The sequence below is a fragment of the Acanthochromis polyacanthus genome, chromosome 5 (assembly GCF_021347895.1).
Source record: "Acanthochromis polyacanthus isolate Apoly-LR-REF ecotype Palm Island chromosome 5, KAUST_Apoly_ChrSc, whole genome shotgun sequence".
Lineage (NCBI taxonomy): Eukaryota > Metazoa > Chordata > Actinopteri > Pomacentridae > Acanthochromis > Acanthochromis polyacanthus.
In genome coordinates this window covers 10,958,847-10,981,577 of record NC_067117.1, presented here as the reverse complement: position 1 = coordinate 10,981,577, position 22,731 = coordinate 10,958,847, and the positions used below count along the sequence as shown (strand labels likewise).

Below are 22,731 nucleotides of genomic sequence, written 5' to 3'. Positions count from 1 at the left end.
ACACAGGCGTTGTAATACGTGCAACACGGTGCTCTTACCTCCAGGGCTTTTCTCTTGCTGTTGAGCAGCCTGGAGATGTCCCGTGCCACTCTCTCCACCAAGTCCTTGGGGTTGTTTCTCTTGATTTCAAACTGGCTCTTCTTCTCATTATAAATCTGCAGACGGAGAACACAGGGAATCAGAGGTTGGGTGACTGGAGCCATTAGTTTAATTAAGAAGATCACAGAGGAGCTCTTTGCTTATTCTCCAGGTAGCACACGAGATAGTGAACGTTTACTAGAGAGCAGGCAGTACGCAGCCCACCATTACACCCATAAGCCTCAGCACTGTAGCAGAAGTAAACACAGAACACAGCCTTAATGGCAAAGCACTTAGCTAGCCAGCTGTAGTCTGGCAGGCAGGATCAAATTAAATAAATGCAAACTCCAGCAGATTCTCACTTGCTGGGTGAACACCTTCTATCTCCACCCCTTTGGAACTAAGACAAGAAACCTTATTTACAGCTTCGTGACAAAAAAATTTGCAATTTAATCCAGTGGGTTACTGAAGAATAGCTAAATAAAATCTTTTTTAAAAAAAAGAACAGATAGACATTGCAAGCAACAGAAAACAAGTACAGTTGGGAAGCCACTAGGGACTGGGATTTTTGCAAAGGGAAGGGCATCCAGAGGCAGAACAGCAGATGCTTGGGCCGCTGACAGAGGAAGGTACTTGGGAGATTAGTCTGCTCCCCTGGAAGAACCGCGAAGGCTGACTCAGCGGCCGGAGCGCTCCATAGGATCTGTAGTCTACAACAGAGCACCACCCAAGGGATTACCACTTATCCTGCTGCCCTAAGACACCGCAAGACCCACTTTCACGCCATAAAACCATTTTGCATAGTTCTCCTGAAGCAAACCAGGGAAAATCCTGTTGTTGTTGAACATTTTAAAGCAATTAGGATGTACTTTACCCTGAAATGTCGCATTTGCAGTGTGTTTAATTGGCCTTACTTGCTTCGTAACTTATAAATACGCTGTTTATATTTAATTCTTTGTATATGAGGATATAATGCAGCATATTCACTGGAAGAGCAAGGCAACTCAAAACGTAAAAGTGTACGTTAAGCTTTAGTCTGCTGATCAAAAAGGGAATCTGAAGCCACAACAGACTCAAAGACCTCAGAGTTGATTGTGACGAGGCTTAAGACAACATTTGGATGATTTTGAGACCCTAGAGAGAGGATATTGATGAGATATGTCAATTTATACAAAAAAACTCCAAGATTTTATAGTAATTAACTGGACTATTTTGATGTTTTCTAAAATGACAGTTCAAGATTTATGCCAGGTTGAATCAAAATGTTTCCTAAACCCAACTCCTACTAAAATGTTGATTTTAGGGTTTCTGTTGTTTTCTCAGCACGGCTTGAGATTGGTGCTTTCATTAACAGCAGTGTATTAATTAGAGAGTGTTACTTATACCGAGCTCTCCAGACAGCCAGTCGTGGCTTCCTTCAGAAACCTTTCTCAAGTAGGGGGAATGGTTTCAGCTTCAAAACGGGAAAATCTGTTCATCAGTTTTAATGAATTCGTCAAATTGTCTTTTTAGGCACGTAATATACCAACCGCATTGTAGATTAACATCACAAATGTAATTATTTAAGAGGTCTGGTCCTCAGTTATCTATCGATATCTGGAATAACAGATGTAAACATGTTTTGCATCTGCACATCGGTGAAAACTAATACCATGGCTGTGAATGAAGTTTACCGTCTGGAGCTTTAGCAAATTGCTAGAAAAATGTATACTCATATCAAGTACGTGCTTTTTTTTGTCAAATCTTAACTTTTTTCATTTAATGAAGCAGAGCCTCTTTGTTGGATTTAACGTGAGATAAAAGGCTTTTCTCCTCGTCAAATATGAGAAGAATAATAAGAGGAACAAGCCTTTTTGTGAAATACTACTTCATTAATTACCGAAGACATTTTCTAAACCAGTTAATCTGGTTCAGTAACACTTGTTTTAGATCTGATTCAATATTTATTTCAGCGCTTTCAACACACTGTAGCAGCACCAGTACAACTGACAGCAGTATCTTAATTTCTACACCAGAGTACATTGCAGACTGATCTCAAAACCTGAGATTTGTGCAGACATTATGCTAAAAAACACAACAGAGAAGAGGAAACATGCAATGTGGACGCTCACTAACTCACAACCAGGGTCCTGAAGGTCAAGAAAAAGGTGCTAAAATGAATTAATATGGAATTAAATTATGCTTCGGATTAATAACACCACTCAAAGTGATCATTTTTGCCTTCTTCTCGTCTGTCCACACTCAGGCACAAAGGGACAAATCCCCAATACAAAAGTAATACATTCAAACACAAACACATTCTAGTAACGAAAACCGAGCAGAGGAGTGAATGAAACAGAGGGATATTTTACACCCGTCGATGTTGAGAATGCTTGTTAATCACATGATCCAACAGTAACGGGGACAGCAATTTTTAGAACCTGTTGAACAAACAGCAGAAATGTGACTTCTTACAACATATATTTCCTTTACAACCACTAAACTGGTACACAGCCACATGCTGCTTCCATGTCTAACAACAGCTGCATGTAGCGTAAAATACTTCCATCCTGTGTGAGAGTCAGTTGCTCATCCCCGCACACGTCATTCAGATGAAACACGACTGAAATCAGCCCATCGCCCGACGATTGAATGTTTACAAATCAAACATTCTCACGTTTCTTTCAAAATCGTCAAAGCAAGAACCTCGTCCTCGGTTATAAAATATCATGTCTGAGGGATTGATGTGTTGATGTGCGGCAATTAGGAAAGGAAAACACTGGCGTCCATATGATCCGTCTCTGTCAAGCTGAAAGCCGGGCAGGCAGCCAGAAGCGGTTTCCTTCCACTGAGCATGCAAACCTGGCCCCAGAAGCTCCGACCACGCCAGCCGAGCACTCTGATGAGATTGCCTGGTGTCTTATTTTGGCCGCCCTCTGAGATATCCGGGATCCTGCTTAGTTTCAAACAACACTTTAAACTACTTTTCAAAGTAAAACGCGAGGGCAAAAAAATCTGCATACTTCATCATAATACGACTAAAAAAAATAAAAAAAATCCTCTAAAATGTTTTTTGATGAGTGAAACAGGTGGTTTAATTCTTTTAGTTTGGTTCGTTTCATTTTGTGCTCCAGCTACTCATCCTGAAAAAGTCATTAGTCGGCAGTTCAGCAGCCCACACACACACACACACACACACACACACACACACACATGCAAATTAGTCATTTCCGTTCACTTCTAAATGAAACCGTCCTCCGACCTGAGACCGATAATCACGTGAGTATTTACACACACACTTGTACTTGCAGTGTTTGCACATGTACACACAGTGACACACACCATTTCAGGAGGCTTTTTTTCCAAGGTGGAAGAAGCCATTAATGGAATCTTATTAAACCATAAAACAAGAGCGAAGTTTTCTCCGCTCCACTGACAGACTACAAACCCCTGACTCTTTTAAGTGATGCATTTTTCAAGTCGATTTAAAAACCTTGTCAAATTTGTTTTTAAATCAATATTCATTCCCTTAATGTGTGGTAGCACTCTCTGGCTCTGCCTCTCCCCTCCAAGATTCATGACAGTCTCGGGGACATGGCAGACAGAGTTTGCTCTACTCTGAGCTTAGAAACAAAACACAAAAACACAAAGAGAGATCAATAAAGCTCATCTTGCCTAATGTGGGGGACTTCAAAATATATGTTTATGTAGCATACAGTGAGGTCAGAGAGCTCAGGAAGCCTTCTGTAGAGCAAAGGTCTTCTCTAATGCAGCTTAGGGGTTTAAAATGAAGTGTGCTGCATAATTGTGCAGTCTTTGCTGCTACTGGACTCATCAAAAGGCCTCATTGGAACCTGCTTAATTAGTACCTCCCCAAAGCTCAGAGTCTGCAAACCATTGAGAAAAAAGGGAATTACTACTGTCATTCTGGTCCAATATGTAGGATAATTAGCTGCTATACCACCAGTTAGCAAAATAAAAGCAGAATAACTACTAAACTCTTACACTGTATGGATTCTGTTGCCTGTAATGCATTCTGCTGTTTGAGAGGACAGAAAGCGTCTCTTCCTCGATGTATCGTTGTGCCAAGATTTGTATATTGACGTAATGTTGACACTTCATATGTCTAAATGAGTCACATTTCATTAAACCAAAATCTGCCAGTGCCCTATTTTAAATATGTTAACATAAAAAGACTTTAGTTAATGATTTAAAGTTCTTAAATGACAATGATGAGGACAATCTTGTCCACCATATTTTCATAAGTCACATGATGTATCAGTTTAATATGCGTGAGCTGGTGAGAGCGACCTCAGATTAAATGGGCATGACACCAGTGTACTGTATCCACCTACACTGTGTTCCCTTCTCCAGTGTCCCATGTCTACTGTTTATCATGTGCTGCCACATAAACACCACTGGTGTCACTTTGCATGTGAGCGACTACAGATGTTTTCTTGATGAAAGCTTCTTCTATCCCATTTATGACTCTCCTAATAAAAAAATACAAATAAAGATAGATAGTACTGTATGCGGCTCATCTTCCTGACAGCTGGGCCATTACAAGCTCCTGTTACAGGCAGATGAGGCTCCTGTCCACTGTGGGAAGTGTGCTGTCAACCACACCAAGCTCCAGCCGTCCAATGAGAATCAAAGTTGAGGGCGAAGATTGACAGTACACATAATGCTGGTCATGATAGGTCTGAGTAGCTTTAAATCCCCTTTAGCTAGAGGTTGGAGATGAGTGACCATCATCGCTGAAGGGCCATAAGCACGTCAGCCTGCCTGAAATTATATTTGAGGGCTTCAGAGCTTGACTCACTCAGGTAATGGGGCAGCTACAGGAGAAAAACCAAGCACCGTGGCAGGCGACTTTACTGATAATCATATGCAGCGTTTGAGCTGTGCCAAGCCACTTGTAGATACTTGTAATAAAAATAAACTGCAGAAATATCAGAGCTCTGTAAAAATGGCAAAAATGTAATAATAACCAGAATAACCCCCCAGAAACATATGCATATTGGTAATAAAAATGCAAAATATATTTTGTTCTATTGTCATGTGTCAAATAAATCTTCAGTTGATGCGATTTAAATATATTTTGCAAAACACACAAGGTCAAATAAAAATAAATACTTTGTGGTGGAAGAAATATTGAGATAATTTACCTAAAAACACTGTAGAATTACTCAATTACAGCTAAAAGTAAAAAAAAAATCAAAGGCCATCGCAACAAAATGTGGTTATAGTATGAGAAGATAAAACAATGTCTATTAAAAAAAGGTCCTAGTTGGCTGAGGCAGAGCAAATTTCAATTGTTTTCTATGGATCTAAATATCATATTTTAAAAACTAATTATATGTTTTGCATATAAAATCTTACACCAAAAAAAATAACAATGACTGTGTAAAATGTATGTACTAGAGGAAAAAATGCAATATATCAATATATGCCTGGAAAAACTCATGTGTTTTATTTGTACATTCATTGAGTGAATTATATTTCCTTACAACCACTGTTTATGCGGCCGAATGCCACAGTAGGAGCTTTAAAAGGAACAAACATCCACTAATGTATTCATTTATTTACTTTAAAGTATGGTGATGATTGATGTTTTTTTTCCCTGCCACTAAAAGATTAGGGGCACGGTTAAGTCCCATTTACATTACACAGACACATTAGCTCCAAGCAGCATTTTACAACATAAAAAAACAAACAAAAAAAAACAAAAAAAAAAACTTGGATGTGACTGTTAAGTGGTGCCCATCCTTTTCTGTAAAGAGGAATGATAATTCACGGATTGGAAAGGCTGTGGAGCAAATTAGCAGTGTTAATCAGTTATGCTGTTGGCTCAAAGCTGTGATGCCTAGACAGCTTTCTGTGTAGGCCTGTCATTCTCACAGGAAAAGAGGAGAGGTGGCTCTGCAGAATGCCACCGACGGCCAATCAAACCTTCTGCTGCTAGCACTCACACAGGATGCGACAGAAGCGACTATGCCAATCGCCACCAATATGCTTTCTCTGGCAGCCACAACAGTCAAACACACACACACACAGAAAAAAAAAAAAAAATCACACACAATGTGCGACATGCAAACGGGTGCACAAGCTCACATTCACACCCTCTGCTCGGCTCGTACACGTCACACACACTCACTTTCTCATCATTAGCTATGATGGCTGGTTCAAGCGTGCCAAGCCCTGAGCATCACTGTAAACACGCAGATGGAAAGACAGAGGGTGGCGAGACTCCAGAAAATTACTGTTAAAAAGTGGTATGCAGATTCAGCTTTCTCCAAATATTCATCAAACAAGTCCACTGCTTTGCAAGTCAATTCCCGTACTCCTCAGCTTCAGTAACATTGTAAAAAAGGGAAAAAAAATCTTGTTAATGCTGCATAAAATTTCAATACCAGCTCGTGTTATCGCTCAAACCTTGGATTTTTCAAAATGTTCCTCCTGTCATCAACACAGCAGAGGAAAGTCAAAAGCGTAAAAATGATAACAAATGAAAAAAGATTTCTGTCTGCCTCTGCCATTTTGTATAAAGACTTGTTTTGTTGACTTTTTTTGCTATGTTCGCTGGTAGCACTGATGTTCTTTGGTAGTGTTGATGTTATTGTCCCTTCGCCTGTGTCTAAGGGAGAGGACTGCTTATCTCTCTGTGAAGTCAGCCACAATAGGCCATGTCTGGCTGCAGCAACGCAGAAGTTGACAGAGACAGATGCCACATCATTAAGGAATATTAGTGGGCTCTGCCGAGCGGACCCAGCTTCCACGGGCCCCGGGAAGAGTTCAATAAAAGAGAACACATAGGGAGCAGCAGCCCCTCAGAGGAGCTCGATAAGACACAACACACCAGAAGCCTCTCATAGTTCAATAGGACTGGAAGCCTCCAGAGGAGTCCAGGCAGACGCAGAAAAAGCAGAGGCATTGACGGCTTCTGTCAAGCTGGTTTCTCAGGTTTTCTTTTCCAAAGAAAAAGAGACAGATGAGTGTGTCAGTAATGGACAACATGTTACAGTTAATCTGCCACCTGCTTCGATGACATATACTCCTGCTGACTGTATATCTGAGCCAGGCACTGCATCATAACAAACGAATAAATCTACTACACAGCAAAGTCGCTTCACAAATCATTCCATACTCTCGAACAGGTTAGTCACAGCACTAAGTACAGACACAAAGAACTAACAATTTCATTGCACTTGTTTTAGCTGTACATGGCAATAATACCTTATGAAGGAGATTTGAAGAAATTAAATCTTATGGTTTGCTGTTGAATTTCTTTTCAATTACTGTAAATGGAACACGACGCTGATGGTCTGATCACAGCTTAGCAACTGTAACTGATCTGAGTGGACATGACAGTCTGTCAAACTTTGGATTTCTCCTCATGTCAAACATGGTGTTCTGCTCAGAGCTATTTAGGACATTTAAAGTGCTTTTGGTAAAGCATATCCTCAGGTACTTACTTGCTGTGATGACAGCACAGCTCTGTACCTAAATGCTATCTGAGTTAGACTAACATCACCACCTCTGTCGTGATCTTTACTGGATTTAGTGAATTTCACACTACCACAGTGTATAGTGAATGGTACCAAAGGCGAGAAGACCCACTGACTATTACTCATCTTTACAGCCTTTTTTTCTTTTTAGTCTGCCTCTTGGATGCACACATGACAAATGTGTTTCTATTCAGCATATCTTTGCTATTTATTTTACGGCTTTACAGAGTCCTGTTTCTGCCTTCATCCTTCTTTCCTGCCCCCTTGAAATGGATTTTGTGGATCTTTCAAAAGCAGCAGGTCTCTTGCAACACCAAAGGAGGAAAAATGTGTTTGTCTGAAATTAAAATTCCCTCAAAACGTCATTAAAAATGCAGCTAAGTTGTATTGGAGCGTAATCTTGTAGAGACAGAGTTGCCCAATCAAAGGTCATCCATGGCATTTCTGATTCACAACTTCCAGGATTTAAAGGACCTGCTGTTAATAACCAAAAGTCAGAAAAGGGACATGAGTTTGTAGAATCTATACATATATCAGTTCAGAGACGGTTTTGTGGCACCCAAAGGACCAGCAGTGTATTAGACATGTGTGGTGATAAAGTCTTGACTCTTCAGTACACCACAACACAAGACCTGGTCTGTCCTGCTCTCTCTGACCACCTCATTGTGTTTTAAAGGCATTAGAGGAGATTTAATTTCCTACGACTTTGAACGTAGCATGCGCACATACAACCTCTCCCTCACCCCCCTCTAACCTCCCCCCTCTTAACATTTACGAAGAAACGCCCCCCTCCAGAAACTTGCGTAGGACTCGTGAAGTTGTCTTTTGCGGCTGGGTCCCCCTGGATCTTTATCTGCCATTATGTAAAAAAAGATGACTAAAACAAGTCGCCAGCTAACTACGAAGCTATACCAAAGCAACACATACAGAAAACACGTGCGTCCAAGGCGTACGTAATCTACGTAACTAGGCCTGAGCCGGAAGATTTTTGATTGACAGGAAAGGGAGCAAACCAAACGCCTCGGTCCGAGCGCGTTGATTGGCTGATGTTTTTCAGGTCCTGCCATGTCCACAGTTATTTATTTATTTTTTGTTCTTTTAGAGACCATACATACAAGTCCACTAAAGGTCAGTATATTCATTTTATGTGAATCAGACAAATTAAACAAAAAAAAACATCCTCCATAATGCCTTTAATGCAGCCGAGGTTACAATACGGTTGTTGTCATTTACATAATTTTCTGTTTGTAGATAAATAGTGGAGCTACTGTGACATTGTGATCATGGGTCATGACTACATCAGCCGACAAAATAACCAAAAAAGCATGTTGCAGAGAACATCTGTGCTGTATATCTAGCCATATTGACATTAAAAATTGTTGATAACAGGGAACATATTAAAGGGTTGTCATACTCAAGTATCTACAAACACAAAGCTGCTAAACAAGCCATAAATGTGTTTTCAGTATGCTGTAAAACACAAAAATGTTGGCAAACAGCTCTGAACTGTATTCGAAATGTGGCTGCTGACGAACAGCCGCTGTGCTCCTGAAATGTTTCCAGTGGGCGTCAAAACAGCGACAGAGGCGCAAGTGAGCCAGAGCTCAGCCAGAACATGACGCAGCCAGATCCTGTAGACATATGGGCTAACATGCAAAAGAAACAGACATTTCAACAGCAGCAGCAGCTTCACAGGCAACATGGGGTGCTGGTGCCAACGCAAAGTAATTCTGAGCAGACTGCAACCAGGCTCCCATCATAGGAAACAAAGGCTGAGCCAAATATTTATATGGACCCCATGGGGAGAGTTTGAGATTAGACAGAGACGGAAACTGGTAGAGGAAATGGAGAGGGGCAGGGTCGGCTGGCTCCTGTAACATTATCAGAGGGATTGTCAACCAGTGATACAAACAGGTCAAAACAAAGAGCAACAATATTCACATGAACAAAACCACAGCCACATACACGTGAACAAACCGCCCACAGAGACAGGACTTTGCATATGCTCAGCCTTGTCTAATCTCCATGCTGAAATAGCCAATTCACCTGCAGGTGCTGTACAGTCTCATTCAGATGTCCTCAGTGTATTTAAACTTGCTGTCTTTATTGCTCCATTGCATCTTACGAGCACGCTGAGTGATGCAATTATCATCTTCAACCCGAGCTTACTTGTGTCACATTTTACAAGATCTAGAGGCCCCTAGAAGCGGTTGTAATTCCCCTTTTAGTGATTCAAATCTCTGGGCCATAGCTCTTCATCACTGCAGTCCAGCTTAACTGGCCAAGAGACAATCGAGGTCTTACTAAAATAGACTTTGAAGTCAGTGGCTCACATCATAATTGATCCCCGTCCGCTCCCAAATAAAGCAGATAAAAAAGAATGCGACTCTCCAAACGCGTCCAGGATGCCAGTGTGACAGTATGAGAGGAGGATATTCACTATGCCAAGCCACAGACGGTGCAAACCAACAGGCAAACATGACCAGCTGGACAGATGGAGCCCACAGTGATCTCTTAACTGCCCGGTTTTGCATCTATTCATTAATTAGCCCTGTCAGCACAACCAAAGGGTCATGCAGAAGTGGTGTGTGATCGCGGATTTCAACAGGACTCGCTCGGTGAAAAGCAGCCAGCCAGTTGGCAGCAATCGGACAGAGGGATTCATAGTAAGTGACTTGTTGGGAGCGAGGAAGGACGAAGGTAAATGTGGGGCAGCCTCCCCCCTCCCACTGCTCCTCGCCTCCCTTCCATCCTCCCTCAGTCAGGGTATTTGTCTTTTAGACAGAGATAAACTGCAGCCTTTTTATTAACTTGCTGATGGTAGGGAATTGTTTTTCCCATCCACATGTTTTTTTTTCCTCTCAAATAGACAGCCACAAAAGTATCCTCCCTATAATTCTTCCGTCCACAATTTTTCTTATTTCCGTGACTTCCGCAAACCCCACTGCCTGCCTCCACCCTCCGCACACACTATTCAATACTTCATGTAGCACTACAACTGCCTGCATATTGTCACAGTAATGTCTCTGTCAGGGGCGGCTGTATATTAAACATACAATCATCCAAATTCCATCTCCCATCCCATCGCATTAACGCACAGCAGTATCAAAATAACGCGTGATGAGTGTGTGTCTGTGTGAGCGCAGCATCAGTGTGTGTGTGTTGGCATGCGCGTTATTTCTCGGGGCATGTGCGTTTCCTTGCTCCTGTATTGAGAAGAATTAATTTAATGTGCGAAACTGTGCACATTATATTTTGGAATGTGCTCGAATTTGTGTTTGCATGACTGTTTTTTTGTTCCATGTCTGAGTGGGCTACGGAGGTCCTCCCGCTGAGGAGACAGAGCCCCAGGGGGTCTCTCTCACTGTAGCGTCTTCTTCACTTCCTCCTCATTTGACTAATTACTGCGCCACTTCCACGCCACTGATGAAGCCTGGCACCTGTCCATCAGTCGCGCTGCATGCTCGACTTGCTTCAGTCGATCGATTGGCTCGACGCCGCCTCGTCCTGTTTTCGGTGCAAAAGTGAATTTTGCACACCAACATTAAAGCGAAGATGGCGATTCTGGCTCATTATGTTTTTAAATAATCCGTCTCCAATTGTATTATTTTGGGTTTGCAGTTGGCTGCTCATGTTAATGTTAGTTTTAGGTCATCTGCGACTTAAAGTAAAGGCACCGCTGCTCTTTCACGCCATCTGTCTGTCCCTCTTCGCAGCTCATATCCTCACATCATCTTTTTCACTGAGGCCAAATCTGTCCCATGCTGCACAAATGGCTGCTCTGCACATCTCCGACCACCTCTGCCAAGCTGTAGCAACTCCACTTTAACCTAAAGTGTTTTTGTCTTCCTGTTTCCTCTGCGCTGGACTATGTGTATTAAAAAAATTACCGTCTCCCTGGCAGCCTTACTGCTCCCGTCAACTCTGTAAATAAGACAAGTTAACTTAAATCTCTCCTGTTAAGTTCTCTCTTGTAAAACATTACTAAAGATGAAATTAATAAATGTGCTAAGAGCAAGCAACTCGCAGAGCCGGAAACTGCCAAGCGTGGATCAACTGTAATTTGGAGATGAGTCTTCATAGAGGTATTACAGCAGCTGAGGTCAATGAGGTGTTGTTATATAATTTAAGCAGCTGAAAATATTATAGTGAGGACGCACAGCAGTGGACCATTATGGGAACATACAAATGATATTGTGACGCAGCTCAACACAGCAAAAAAATCCCCAAACACATCTTCATCTTGGAGTTAATTTTGCTAATTACTGAGTCAGGCTAACGCTAAAATCTGCTAATGGAGGCTGATCGTTCCAAAGTGGTTTCAATCCAAGAAACTTTTCTCAAGATGTCGTCGTAGTCAGCGTAATTCTAAATTACATTTGGCAACAACCTCTTTGTCTAAACCAGCTCATATTGTTTTTTTTTTTACTTGAATAATTAAGTGTGAGGGGCAATTTGAAGTGTGGTGAGTGTTCTGCTTAGGCATGGCAGAAGGTAGGGAATCGAACCAGCAGCCTTAAAATTCACTGCCCATCCACTCACCCACCTGAAATTCATCTGCCGAATTCAAGCAGCAATCCGGCACATTTCAACTTGTATAAAAAGCCTTTTGAAATGAAAAAAAAAGAAAACTTTGCCAGGAACAAATGGATGTATCTCATCTGTTTGGAGAAATTGCTTTGAGTGATATTGTTTTAGGTTAAACGTGATGATTAATGTGTTTTTTGTTTGTTGTTTTTTTTCAGTTGGCTTAATTAAGTAGAAACACACAGTCTCTAGATGTTGGCTTTGAAGCAGCTACCAAATTTATATCGACGATAACATTTTTTTTGAAAATGGGACTCCAGTGGAACACAGCGGTTGGCAAGCATGTCCGTCTCTGCAGGCCCAGCACACACCTGAGTGACAGTCACTATGACAGCCATTTTGTTCTGGCCCACTTATCTCCGTCTTACCACAGGCAGAACGGAGTGGAGAGGGAGGAATCCAAAGACAATTTAAACTCACAGTGCAGATTACATTTCAAACCTCCCAGACTGAATATTTAACCCCCTTGCCTTTCGATAAGCGATAGGGGGATTTTCACTGACTCAGGAACTCAATTTAACCTCCCCTCTGAGAGGCAAGGCTGCTGAAGCGTCCTATAGGCTTGCCCTTGGTAATGGCCGAACCACCTCCCTCCCCTCTTCTCCCCACTGTGTGACGCTAACAGCGGCTGTCTGCTGGGCCTGATAGAGAGCGGCTAAGTCATTACAACAGAGCACAGCCTAATTACACACAGACAGCCCCCCATGTAACCTGCCAACAGGGTCAGTGCTCTTAGAAGTGACGGCATTACGGGAACAACTACACAAACCCCGCTTGAGAGATAAGGAACAGTGGGGACGCCTGCCATGTGTCCGCCTTTGTAAGGGTGGGGGCGCACTCTTAACAACCTTCCATATCTACACCTGATGTCACAGCCGCGTCCATCCCTTTTCTTTCACTCCAAAAGTCCGAGCTCTGCAGCACAAGTGGCAGCCTCCGAACGGGTTTGCGGCGACACGCTAAACTGGACAAGCTCTCAGCGGAAGGCAGATAGTTCTCCATATTGAACATCACAGGGTCGCTTTTACAGCATGCCAATTCCTGCCAAACTGGCTGTTTCCATGGAAACGTAGCACTTAATGACCGATAACAGAGAACAACCTGGGAAAAAAGAAAAAAGAAAAAAAAGGAGTTGAGAGCGAGAGAGAAAGACGCTGACAGAGAGATGGAGAGAGAAAGACGGAGATCTTGTGGAACAAAAGAAGCAATTTAGTATCGGAGGACAGCGTGAAGCCTGATTATGTCGTCAGTGTAAATGATCATTAATTTCCTTCTGTCCAGCTGGGCCAGATTAATGCCTACCCACTCTGCACTATAGAAAGAGAGCCAGGCCTTAACCATTTCACAGGCACCTCTCAACAGCAGCTACAGCCTTAAAATAACGCAGGGCTTTGGCCACACCATCACCCCTACATGGACAGAAAATACACTTTTCACCAGATAAATATACACCAATCAGGCACAACATGAAAATCACAGACAGGTGAAGTGTATAATATGCATTATGGTGTTACAACATAATGTTCTGCTGGGAACATTTTGGGTCCTGGCAGTCATGTTTCACATCAAGCACGCTCCCTGATGGCAAAAAAATACAAAAAGGCAGCAGCCTCCAACAACAGGACAAAAAAAAAAAAAAAAAAAGAAATTGCTCAGGAAAGAAACACAACAAACAGATGTCAGGTCCGTGCTCCAACAGTTCAGAGCTGTATTATGGCATTATAGATAGGACCTACACAATATTAAACTGGTGGTTTTAATAATTGTATCTGATCAGTGTATATGAAATCTCCACTTACTAAAGTAAATCTTTTTTCTTTAAGTAAACAATCAGAAATTAAAAAAAAAACCTTCAATGTCTTGTTTTGTTGAAATGCCACCCATGGCATGCACAAACATGAACTACATGTGATCACATATTTTCCAGACGTTTTAATTAAATTAAACTAAGCACCTTACTGATGATTAACCAAAATACTCAAAGCTGCTTTTATGTTCATATCTGATGAACAGTTTCTGGTGCAATTCAGTGATTCGTCAACACTGGACTCCTGCAGAAGCTAGTTAAAACACAATCCATTTAAAAATTTATCTTTTTCTTAGCTTGTCTACTGTGTGGAATCTGTTGTGTCTCCGTTTTGTGGACAAAATAAAAGAAATAACATCTTAACATATCACAAACTAAAACATATGGAGAAAGGTAAATAGTAAAACTAATATCCTGTCAGACTCGACTGGAGCTTTGAGATACTTTGAGAACAGCAAAACTCTGTAGGGCTTATTGAGTATTCAGTTTTGCAAGAAATTTATTTCATTTCTAACCTGTTTGAGAATCACAACAGAACATCTAAAATCAATTTCAGGGAGGAATGTAGTGATTACAAAATTATCTCTGTATTGTCTTTGTTTCTGTGGAATATTCTACTACTGCTTCAAATCAATATTCGGCTCAAGCATACGTCCCTTTTTGATAGTTTTCATTCCCATAATCTGCAATCTCACAGAAACCGCAAGAAACAATTTATCTAACGGCAGAAAGAGCAGATGAAATTATGCATTTTAAGATACAAATCTGATCCGATCCATAACATCTTTCATGTTCTGAAGCAGACTCCAGGTGGAAACTGACATCAGAACAAAGGTTTCAATTTATTCTGTTGCAGGAAGTATTAAGAGCGCATGGCTGATAGGAATTAGGACCCCCACTGGGTGACTAAACTGATGAGGGACTCAGTAACCTCTACAATACACCCTAGATTTTTATACACATGATTAGCACATACCTTTACATTGTTAACCCAAAATATATTTAATGAACTTAGAACACTTTTGGGATGAACAAACTGTGAGGTTACTTTTAAACTTCAGCTTTTGACCAGCCCAGACTGATCACAGTCCACGAGTTTGGCTTCAATATGCAACTATTTAACACAACAGCTGTGTCCAACATGCCAAACTTTCATTACACACACTCCAGGTCAGAAGTAAAATGTCCTGTGAGATTGCAAATCAAATGAGAGCAAACTCCCAACCTGTGTGCTTTGATGTCTCTCTACGGAGCTCAGTGGCTGCTTTCCACATAACCGGGTCTGATCCCTCTCATCAGAACCGGCACGTTGTTTGACTGCTGAAAGCCCGCAATTTCACTCCTCTTTGCATGTTGATCTGATTATTCAGAACGCAAGCAATTATACATCCATTAAACCTGCAAGTACAAAATCTGAGATCAACAAAAGCATCACATGGATCAAGTTCATTACTGAAAACATCCACAACCTCCGCGAGACAAAACACATTCCAAAATCATGCCTGACTGACAACCTATTAAAATGCAACAACATTTTAGGTCCTCGGCACCGGAGGACAAAATGGTGGCCGCAAATACAAAGCGCTCACAACAGCTTCATTGCTGATGGAGCCCATTTCCAAAATGCACTTTATGTCCAATCAACAACCTGCAACACCTAGGGAGGAAAAACAAAATATGCAAACATGAAAAAAAGAAAAGAAAAACAGACTATTGTGCAATAGTTTGCATGTTGAAAAATGTACAATCTCTGACTGAGTGCTCATCGAGGTTATACAGCAGAGAAATCAAAAACTACTCAAATGCAGCTTGAAACTATTTTAATTTAACATCCAACGAGAAGAACCAGATTTATCAAAGAAATGTTAATTACTCATGAAAGAGATAGAAAAAAATCAGTGCAGTGAGTTAATGCTAACATAGCCATTTTTTAAGCCTCCATACACTAATTTTTAAACCTATATCATTATCTATACCCACTTATCTGCACTAAAAGAGAGAGACAGACGACTACTCTCACTCACATGGGCAGAATCACTGATCAGCCCAACATGCATGTCTTTGGAGGGTCGGAAGCCTGAGCACCTGAAGAAAACATGCAAGCAAGCTGGCAGGTTCACATTGTTTTTGCTCTGAGGTGAGAGTGCTAACCACCATTTGAACACCTGAGAGCACTAATGATAGAAAGTGTCATTTAACACCAGCTATAATATGGGCAGCAAAATTGGCAGGACTTCTGAACTTTCTGGCCTCTACCACTTAAATCTATTTATTTCTTTCCATATCAGTTTATAGGTGCATTAGCACCACCTGAGGAGCTGAAGAATGGAGCAGTACACACAGAGTACGTCCTAATGCAACGTCTATTTTTATATCCTTCAGAAAGGGTGAGAAATGGCATGACTGTAATCAGCTACTGCCCAATAAAACAGATTGTAACCGATTACAGTGGCTGAGTACTTAAGGTAGCTGTTTACCTGTTTTATGAAGTGTGTAATTGAGCTCTCTGTGTTGTTCAATAGTTAATAATGGTCTCCTCCTTCCGGCCCCTACTCCAGTGTTTCAGTCAAATGTGCTTTTAAATTTTGCAAAGACGTCTTCGTTTTTCCCCGTCTACACAGCCCTCCTATCTGTGAAAGATTTAATGAGTCCTAAGTTTAGCTTTCCTTAGTGAACCTTGTGAACCGGTGACAGAAGATCCATATTTTCAAATGTATAATAATATAAATGTGGATTTAACCCTCTAATGCCCAAATCCCACCGGCGCATTTGAAAGCTAAAGTTATCTTTCGTAAAATAAATGGGACCATTTATCAGAGCCAGAAACTGTAAAAACTGAATGTTATTAGATTTTCAAATGCTCCTTGAACTAATCGTGTGGAATTCAGTTCCAAAGCTAAGCTTAAAATAATGATAGTTTGTCAAAATAACTTTATTCTACAGGTCTCATTTTAAAATGCAACTTATTTTATGATTTTTGGCATTATAACTTTGTCATACTGTGTGAAAGACATTTTTGAGTGATCTCTACTTTTAGTCACAGTTGTGCTATATTGAGGTGAAAAAATGTGACAGACGCAACAACCGCTTTAGGTTTAGAGGTTAACAAAAAACTAATTATACAACATAAAAGATCAAACATAAAGGAGATTTACTGAGGGCTCTAGTATTAAAATAGTGAATCCAATGAACCTCAGTAAACGTAATGTAATTCAGCACCTATACGACTCTTAAAGCCGTTGTTATGAGAGCAGACATGAGAGGGAACATCTCAAGCTTTTAACTTCCTTTTGTTAGCCTGACAATTCTGACACTACACTAAAAACCTCTCGTTTTATACAGCAACATTACCCGCTATATTCTTTTCAGCAGAAACTCAGTTTTCATGAGAGACAGTTTAGAACAACAAATTCAGAGAGGCAGAGAGACGGCTTCAATCCGCCAAAGTTGCGTGGCATAAACGAAGACAACATTCAAGACAGAGCTGTCGATCAGCATTTGTACAAAGCATGTGAATGTGCAACAATCAATGCCTTGAACATGCGGGCTGCTCTTTGAAAAGCTCTACAAACACGCTATTAAAATAGAGATCAATGCAGGGCCTGGCTTACTATGTTATCATACAACACAGACACACATGCTGTGTCCTAACAACTGCTTTGTACTTGTAAAAACCAAACAAAAACACAATTAACTCAACCTCTCAGAATCAAGGCTAAGACCCTGAGTAATGAGCATAGGGTTCTGTAACGATGACAATCCTTTAATTTCACTGTGCGACACTGAAGCCATCAACACAGTTTTCATAAAACCGAGGGCGAGATCTCAGCATAATTAGGATTAACTAAATCTGGACGTCAAAATAATTCACAGGTTGACAAAAGGTCCTCTGGTCCCGAGTAGAAGATCATTGAAAGGGTAATTTTAATAAATAACTATGCTAAAGCAACATACATAAACATGACCTGTAGCGTGCAAAATTAGTCAAGTCTAATTTATTTTAAAGGGAAGGCCACCCGCAATCCTAGAATAACTCTGCAACAGCATAAATGTTAAAGACAATATTTGTAAAAACTTAGTTTCAGTGAAGTTATCTATATTACACATTCTTACAGAATCCTGTAGCAGCCCGCCACAGAACTGTAGAGATCTACAGATGAAAAATGTCACCGTTTCATCATTTACGTCTCATATATGCTCGAGTTTTTGTGTGCGTCAGATATATTTGAGGCAGAGGGACTGTGAACCAGCCTGACTGATGGCTGAAAAGAATGATCCTCTTTGGAGTCAGAAAAGTTTACGCTTTGGCGCACGAATTTGCAAAGCTATAGTACAAAGGAAAATGTTTCATAAAATGCTCATTCTTCAAGCTGTAAGTTTCAATTTCCACTTTAGTGGGTCTGTCACTTTGGCTTCTTTATATTTCTGAGGGGGAAAAAAAGCAGACACAAGAGTCTGACCAAGATTCCTATACCTGAGTTGGCATATTTTTTTTCTTCTGTATTGGATCTTTTCTCCCACACTGCAGGATAATAGGAAGCAGAATGTGGTCATTTAAACACAATGACGACAGAGTTAATATGAACCAGCTACATGTTTCAATTGGTCCCTGCTTCTTGGCTAATTTGCACTTAAAACGATTTCAACCACATCTCTGTGGCTTCATTATAACAAGAGCACACAATTGAGAAGTATATTAGTATCTCTTTTGCATGTCCTTTTGACTGCCTGCCTGTTTCATTTACTATAAGTTTGTTTAATTATTTGTTTTAATGTTTATTTGGCAGAGACAATACATGCAACAATGCCACAAAAAAGGGAAAATGCGACGCATATAAGACATCTAGCTTCCGCTAATTTGCAGTCTTTGTCCCTGGTCAGGCGTTTAAAATACAATGAAATATACTAAATAAAGAATAATCAGGCATTTGTGTCATTGCATAAAGAATGCAATGACACAAATACAGTGACTAGTACAATAAATAAACACAGTTGCCGATTACTGATAGAAGAAAACTGAGTTGAATTTAACATTTGTAAGTGCTGTTATGTTGACAACGGCTTGTAAGAAATTAATGTTCGCACTTCTGCTGCTGCTTGAGCCAGTATTTAACTTTCACACTAAACCTTTTTAATTCTGCTTGGGATTTAATTTCAGATGGTAAGGAATTCCATAGGTGTGTACTTTGCACTGATAGACATGACTGGCCAAACACTGTTCTGCATCTTGGGATTTGACAGTTCTGCTCCTTGTCATTGTCCTGGAGCTTTGAGTCTTTTTAAAGAGCAGAGACATCACTAAGGTTGAATGTGGTTTTTCATCACTGGCGATAGTGTAAACCTCGCAGCTTACTTTTGATTTGTCAGGCGATTACACTGCATTGTATATTATGGAACAAATAGCATAATAAATCATGAACCAAAAACATAATTGCTTTAGGCATACACTACTTGATTAATCAACTAATCGTTTCATCTCAAATTGTCAGTGACTAAAGACACCAGCAGTAGACACTATTTATAGACCAACAATTACAAGTAGGGGAACTTGCAAAGCTAACAAAGCATTTTTCAGAGCAAGGGTTAAATTGTAATTTTCCAAAGCCGTTTACCGATAAGGTTGAGTATTCATGCTTGAGATGCCCTTCTACAGGTTTCATATGGTGACTATTTAACTCTCCTTATTCTCTTATGTGGCTTTTTGTTGTTATGGCAACAGTTCTTAGAGTGTTGGAGGCGGGCAGCAATCTTTGGGGATGAAAAACAGACTCAATTCAAAACTGCAGTTCCTCAAATGGCCATTTGAGGGCGGCTTCAAAAGTGAATCAATCCAATAGTCTCTTATGTTAAAATGTCTAAATATACAACAGAAAAAAAACATGCTTACAGCCCAGTAAAGAAAATGTTTTGGCATCTATGGTTTACTTTCCCATTCAAGATAATTGTACAGGGGTACATTTTTATGTAGCTTAAATTTGTAAATAATTAAGGCCATGACCATTCTACAGGTGGGTGCTCATTTGTGTATTAGCTGGAACTTGATGGCCGGAGTCGCTCCGCTGAGCTTCAATGAGTAACGTCACAGAGAGTTTGTCCATCTTTACACACAGTTAATAGTTACTGCTTAGGGTGTCCCTGCTCTGAATCTGTTGCTGAACTGAACCCTTGTTTAGCTGTAAAGCGCTCACTAACTGCAACAGTGGCCATTTTCATGTATTTGTGCAGGCACTTGCATTACTGCCAACTCTATTTGGATTTTTAAAGCATAGATATAGACTGCTGTGACCTACTAAATGATAAATCACTGAGGCTTTATATAGGAAAAGGATTTGAAGGTTTGGTCCATATGCCACTATTTCGAAATTGAAACATGAAGTGATTAACACAACAACATGCAACTTTTAGGCATTCTTCAAATTATCTGCTTCTTATTTTACTGCGTTTGGCCTTGGCTTTGTGATAGTCACGTCTACATTTCATCCGCAGGTAACCGCAAACGGACAACAGTGACATCCATGCAGGCAGCCGAGTGGATAAAATGAAGGTGAATTGGATTTCTCGTGGTCTGAACGAAGCAAAAAAAAAAGAAAAAAGAAGCTACAAACAACTAAAAACTGTCTGCTGATAAACTGATGCTTTCCAACAGCAGTGAGAGTTATAATAGAGTATGCCGTTTACACTGAGAGAGAAGTGCACCGTTGACCTCAGTCTTGGCTATCAACTCACACAGAGACTGTAGAGTTGAGTCACACAGAGAAGCTGTGACTAAAAGCTGCTAATTTGAGTGCAGCAGTCCACTTGATACAGAGACTCTAGCTGTGTTCGACTCATGCCTTTCAAGACAATAGTCGGCTGTATCTTAAATGGCATAAAAGGGCCACAGAAGCAGTGAAGAACTGCCAGTTTGAAAGCAGACACATGTAGAGATAGTTTGGGTTAAAAAAAAAAGAGTGACTAAACCTTAAAATGAGCACGATCCACAGAGTCACTGTGTGGCTTGCATGTCTGTGTGTCATTAGCTCATGTCGAATGGTCTTGCTGGTGGAGCTGAGGTGCTGAGAGGAGTCCCAGCAGAACGCTTCACAACTCCACACATTTAACAGTGAATTTAACATTACAGACCCTGGAGGCCGTGCAGCGGTTGTATCACTGGCAGACAAGGCTGTTCCCAGTTCCCAAAACACCAATACACACCTCCAGCGCCACAAATACGCCACGCTGGTGAACAAAAAGGGATTTCACTGTCAGCATTCACACTGTATGTCTATTTCCCTATGATGTGGCTCTAACTGATTCTTTCCTCATGTACACAAACATAAATGTAAGCTCCACACAGGCGCACACACACACACAGCTCACTACGCTCTTGTATCTTTGCGTCCGTATTATATTATGAGGCTCAATCAGTCCTGGATGGACTATTTATCCTCCTCATTTGACGCTAAATCCTTTCCAATACAAACAGCTTTATCCCTTTTCTCGCTCTGCAGACCAGTAACGTCATCTTTATCTGGAGCAGCTACAAACACAAACATACGCGCACACACACACACACACACGCAATCTACAAATGCACCTAGATCAGTTCAGCTGAGTGCAACTGAATAATTCATATGAGGAAAATTTACAACAAGCCTTCATTACGAGCAGGGACAAATGCTCGTTTCACTACAGTACAAGAACCGTGGGACGGACCTGAACTAAAATGCCACCCTATAAGCAATGACCCATTACCATTTTATTGGCATGCAGAAATAAATTACACCAGAAATCAGCCTGAAATTAACTCTGCAAAGCTATAATAGCTTTCTGCATCATTTTAGTAAAAAACCAAACAAACAAAAAAACAGCACAACACACGAGGCTGTGTAACTGATGAATGACATTTTAAAGGAGGGTCCAAACCTGCTCTGAGGAACAGGTCGTGTGTTAAGTCATGTCCTGCTTCAGCTATCAAAATAAACTTTAATCTTTGACATATGGTTTACCAAATTATATTAGGTGATATTATAATTTTTTTACCTGATAAAACTGACTTACACACAGTAACTTAGTTGAACAATGTTCATTTTGTCGTTTATTATAATAACATAACGTTGCTTTTTATACCGACAAATCAGTAAAGAAAGGATGCTTTTTCCTTGCTGACATGTTTCAACTGCATCTGCAGTCTTCTTCAGAGCGTCATTTGACGTTTGCTGACATGTAAAACCATCCTTTCTTTACTGATTTTTTTGGTATGAACAGCAACGTTATCCTAGTAACTAACTTTCTGTAGCATTCAAAATGGCTACATGTCCATCTGACTGACACACTCATTAAGTAAGCTTGATATCATGTGATCAAAGTTTTAGAATCCCTCTCCTTTAAACTTCCCTGAACCTGTTTTTAAATCAATCTTGAGGTCCACATCCAGCTCTAGCATGTGTCAGAGCTTTCAGCCACATCAGTCTTTTTCAGCTCTATAAAAAGTCGAAGTTGTCGTCATCAGCAGATGGAATTTGTTCAGATGTCACCAAGCTGGAGCTGTTCAGTCTTTCCATTACAGGCTTTTTTTTTTTTTTCATCAAAGGCTTTTTGACATTACATGGAAAACAACTAATGGAAATAATAAAAAGAACAAGGAGTGAATTCTATTTACCAGAGTACGTGCATGCTGGTTCACTGTCAAAACAGAGCAGAACTATCTTTGTTGCAACTAACGTATGAACAAATCAGAATGTCTACTGTAAAAAGGTCTGCTGTGATGACATTTAGGGTTTGACGTCCATG

General features: G+C 40.6%; 1 protein-coding gene across 3 annotated transcripts in view; it reads right to left on the bottom strand.

Annotated features, from left to right (window-relative positions):
- The window catches only part of cacna2d2a (calcium channel, voltage-dependent, alpha 2/delta subunit 2a), a 160,726-nt gene that overhangs the window by 118,080 nt on the left and 19,915 nt on the right, over positions 1–22,731 (bottom strand). For all 3 annotated transcript variants that reach the window (XM_022207975.2, XM_022207976.2, XM_022207977.2), the window contains exon 3: positions 39–155. In XM_022207975.2, coding sequence (XP_022063667.1) covers positions 39–155 — 117 coding nt within the window. The remainder of the gene's footprint in view (positions 1–38; positions 156–22,731) is intronic.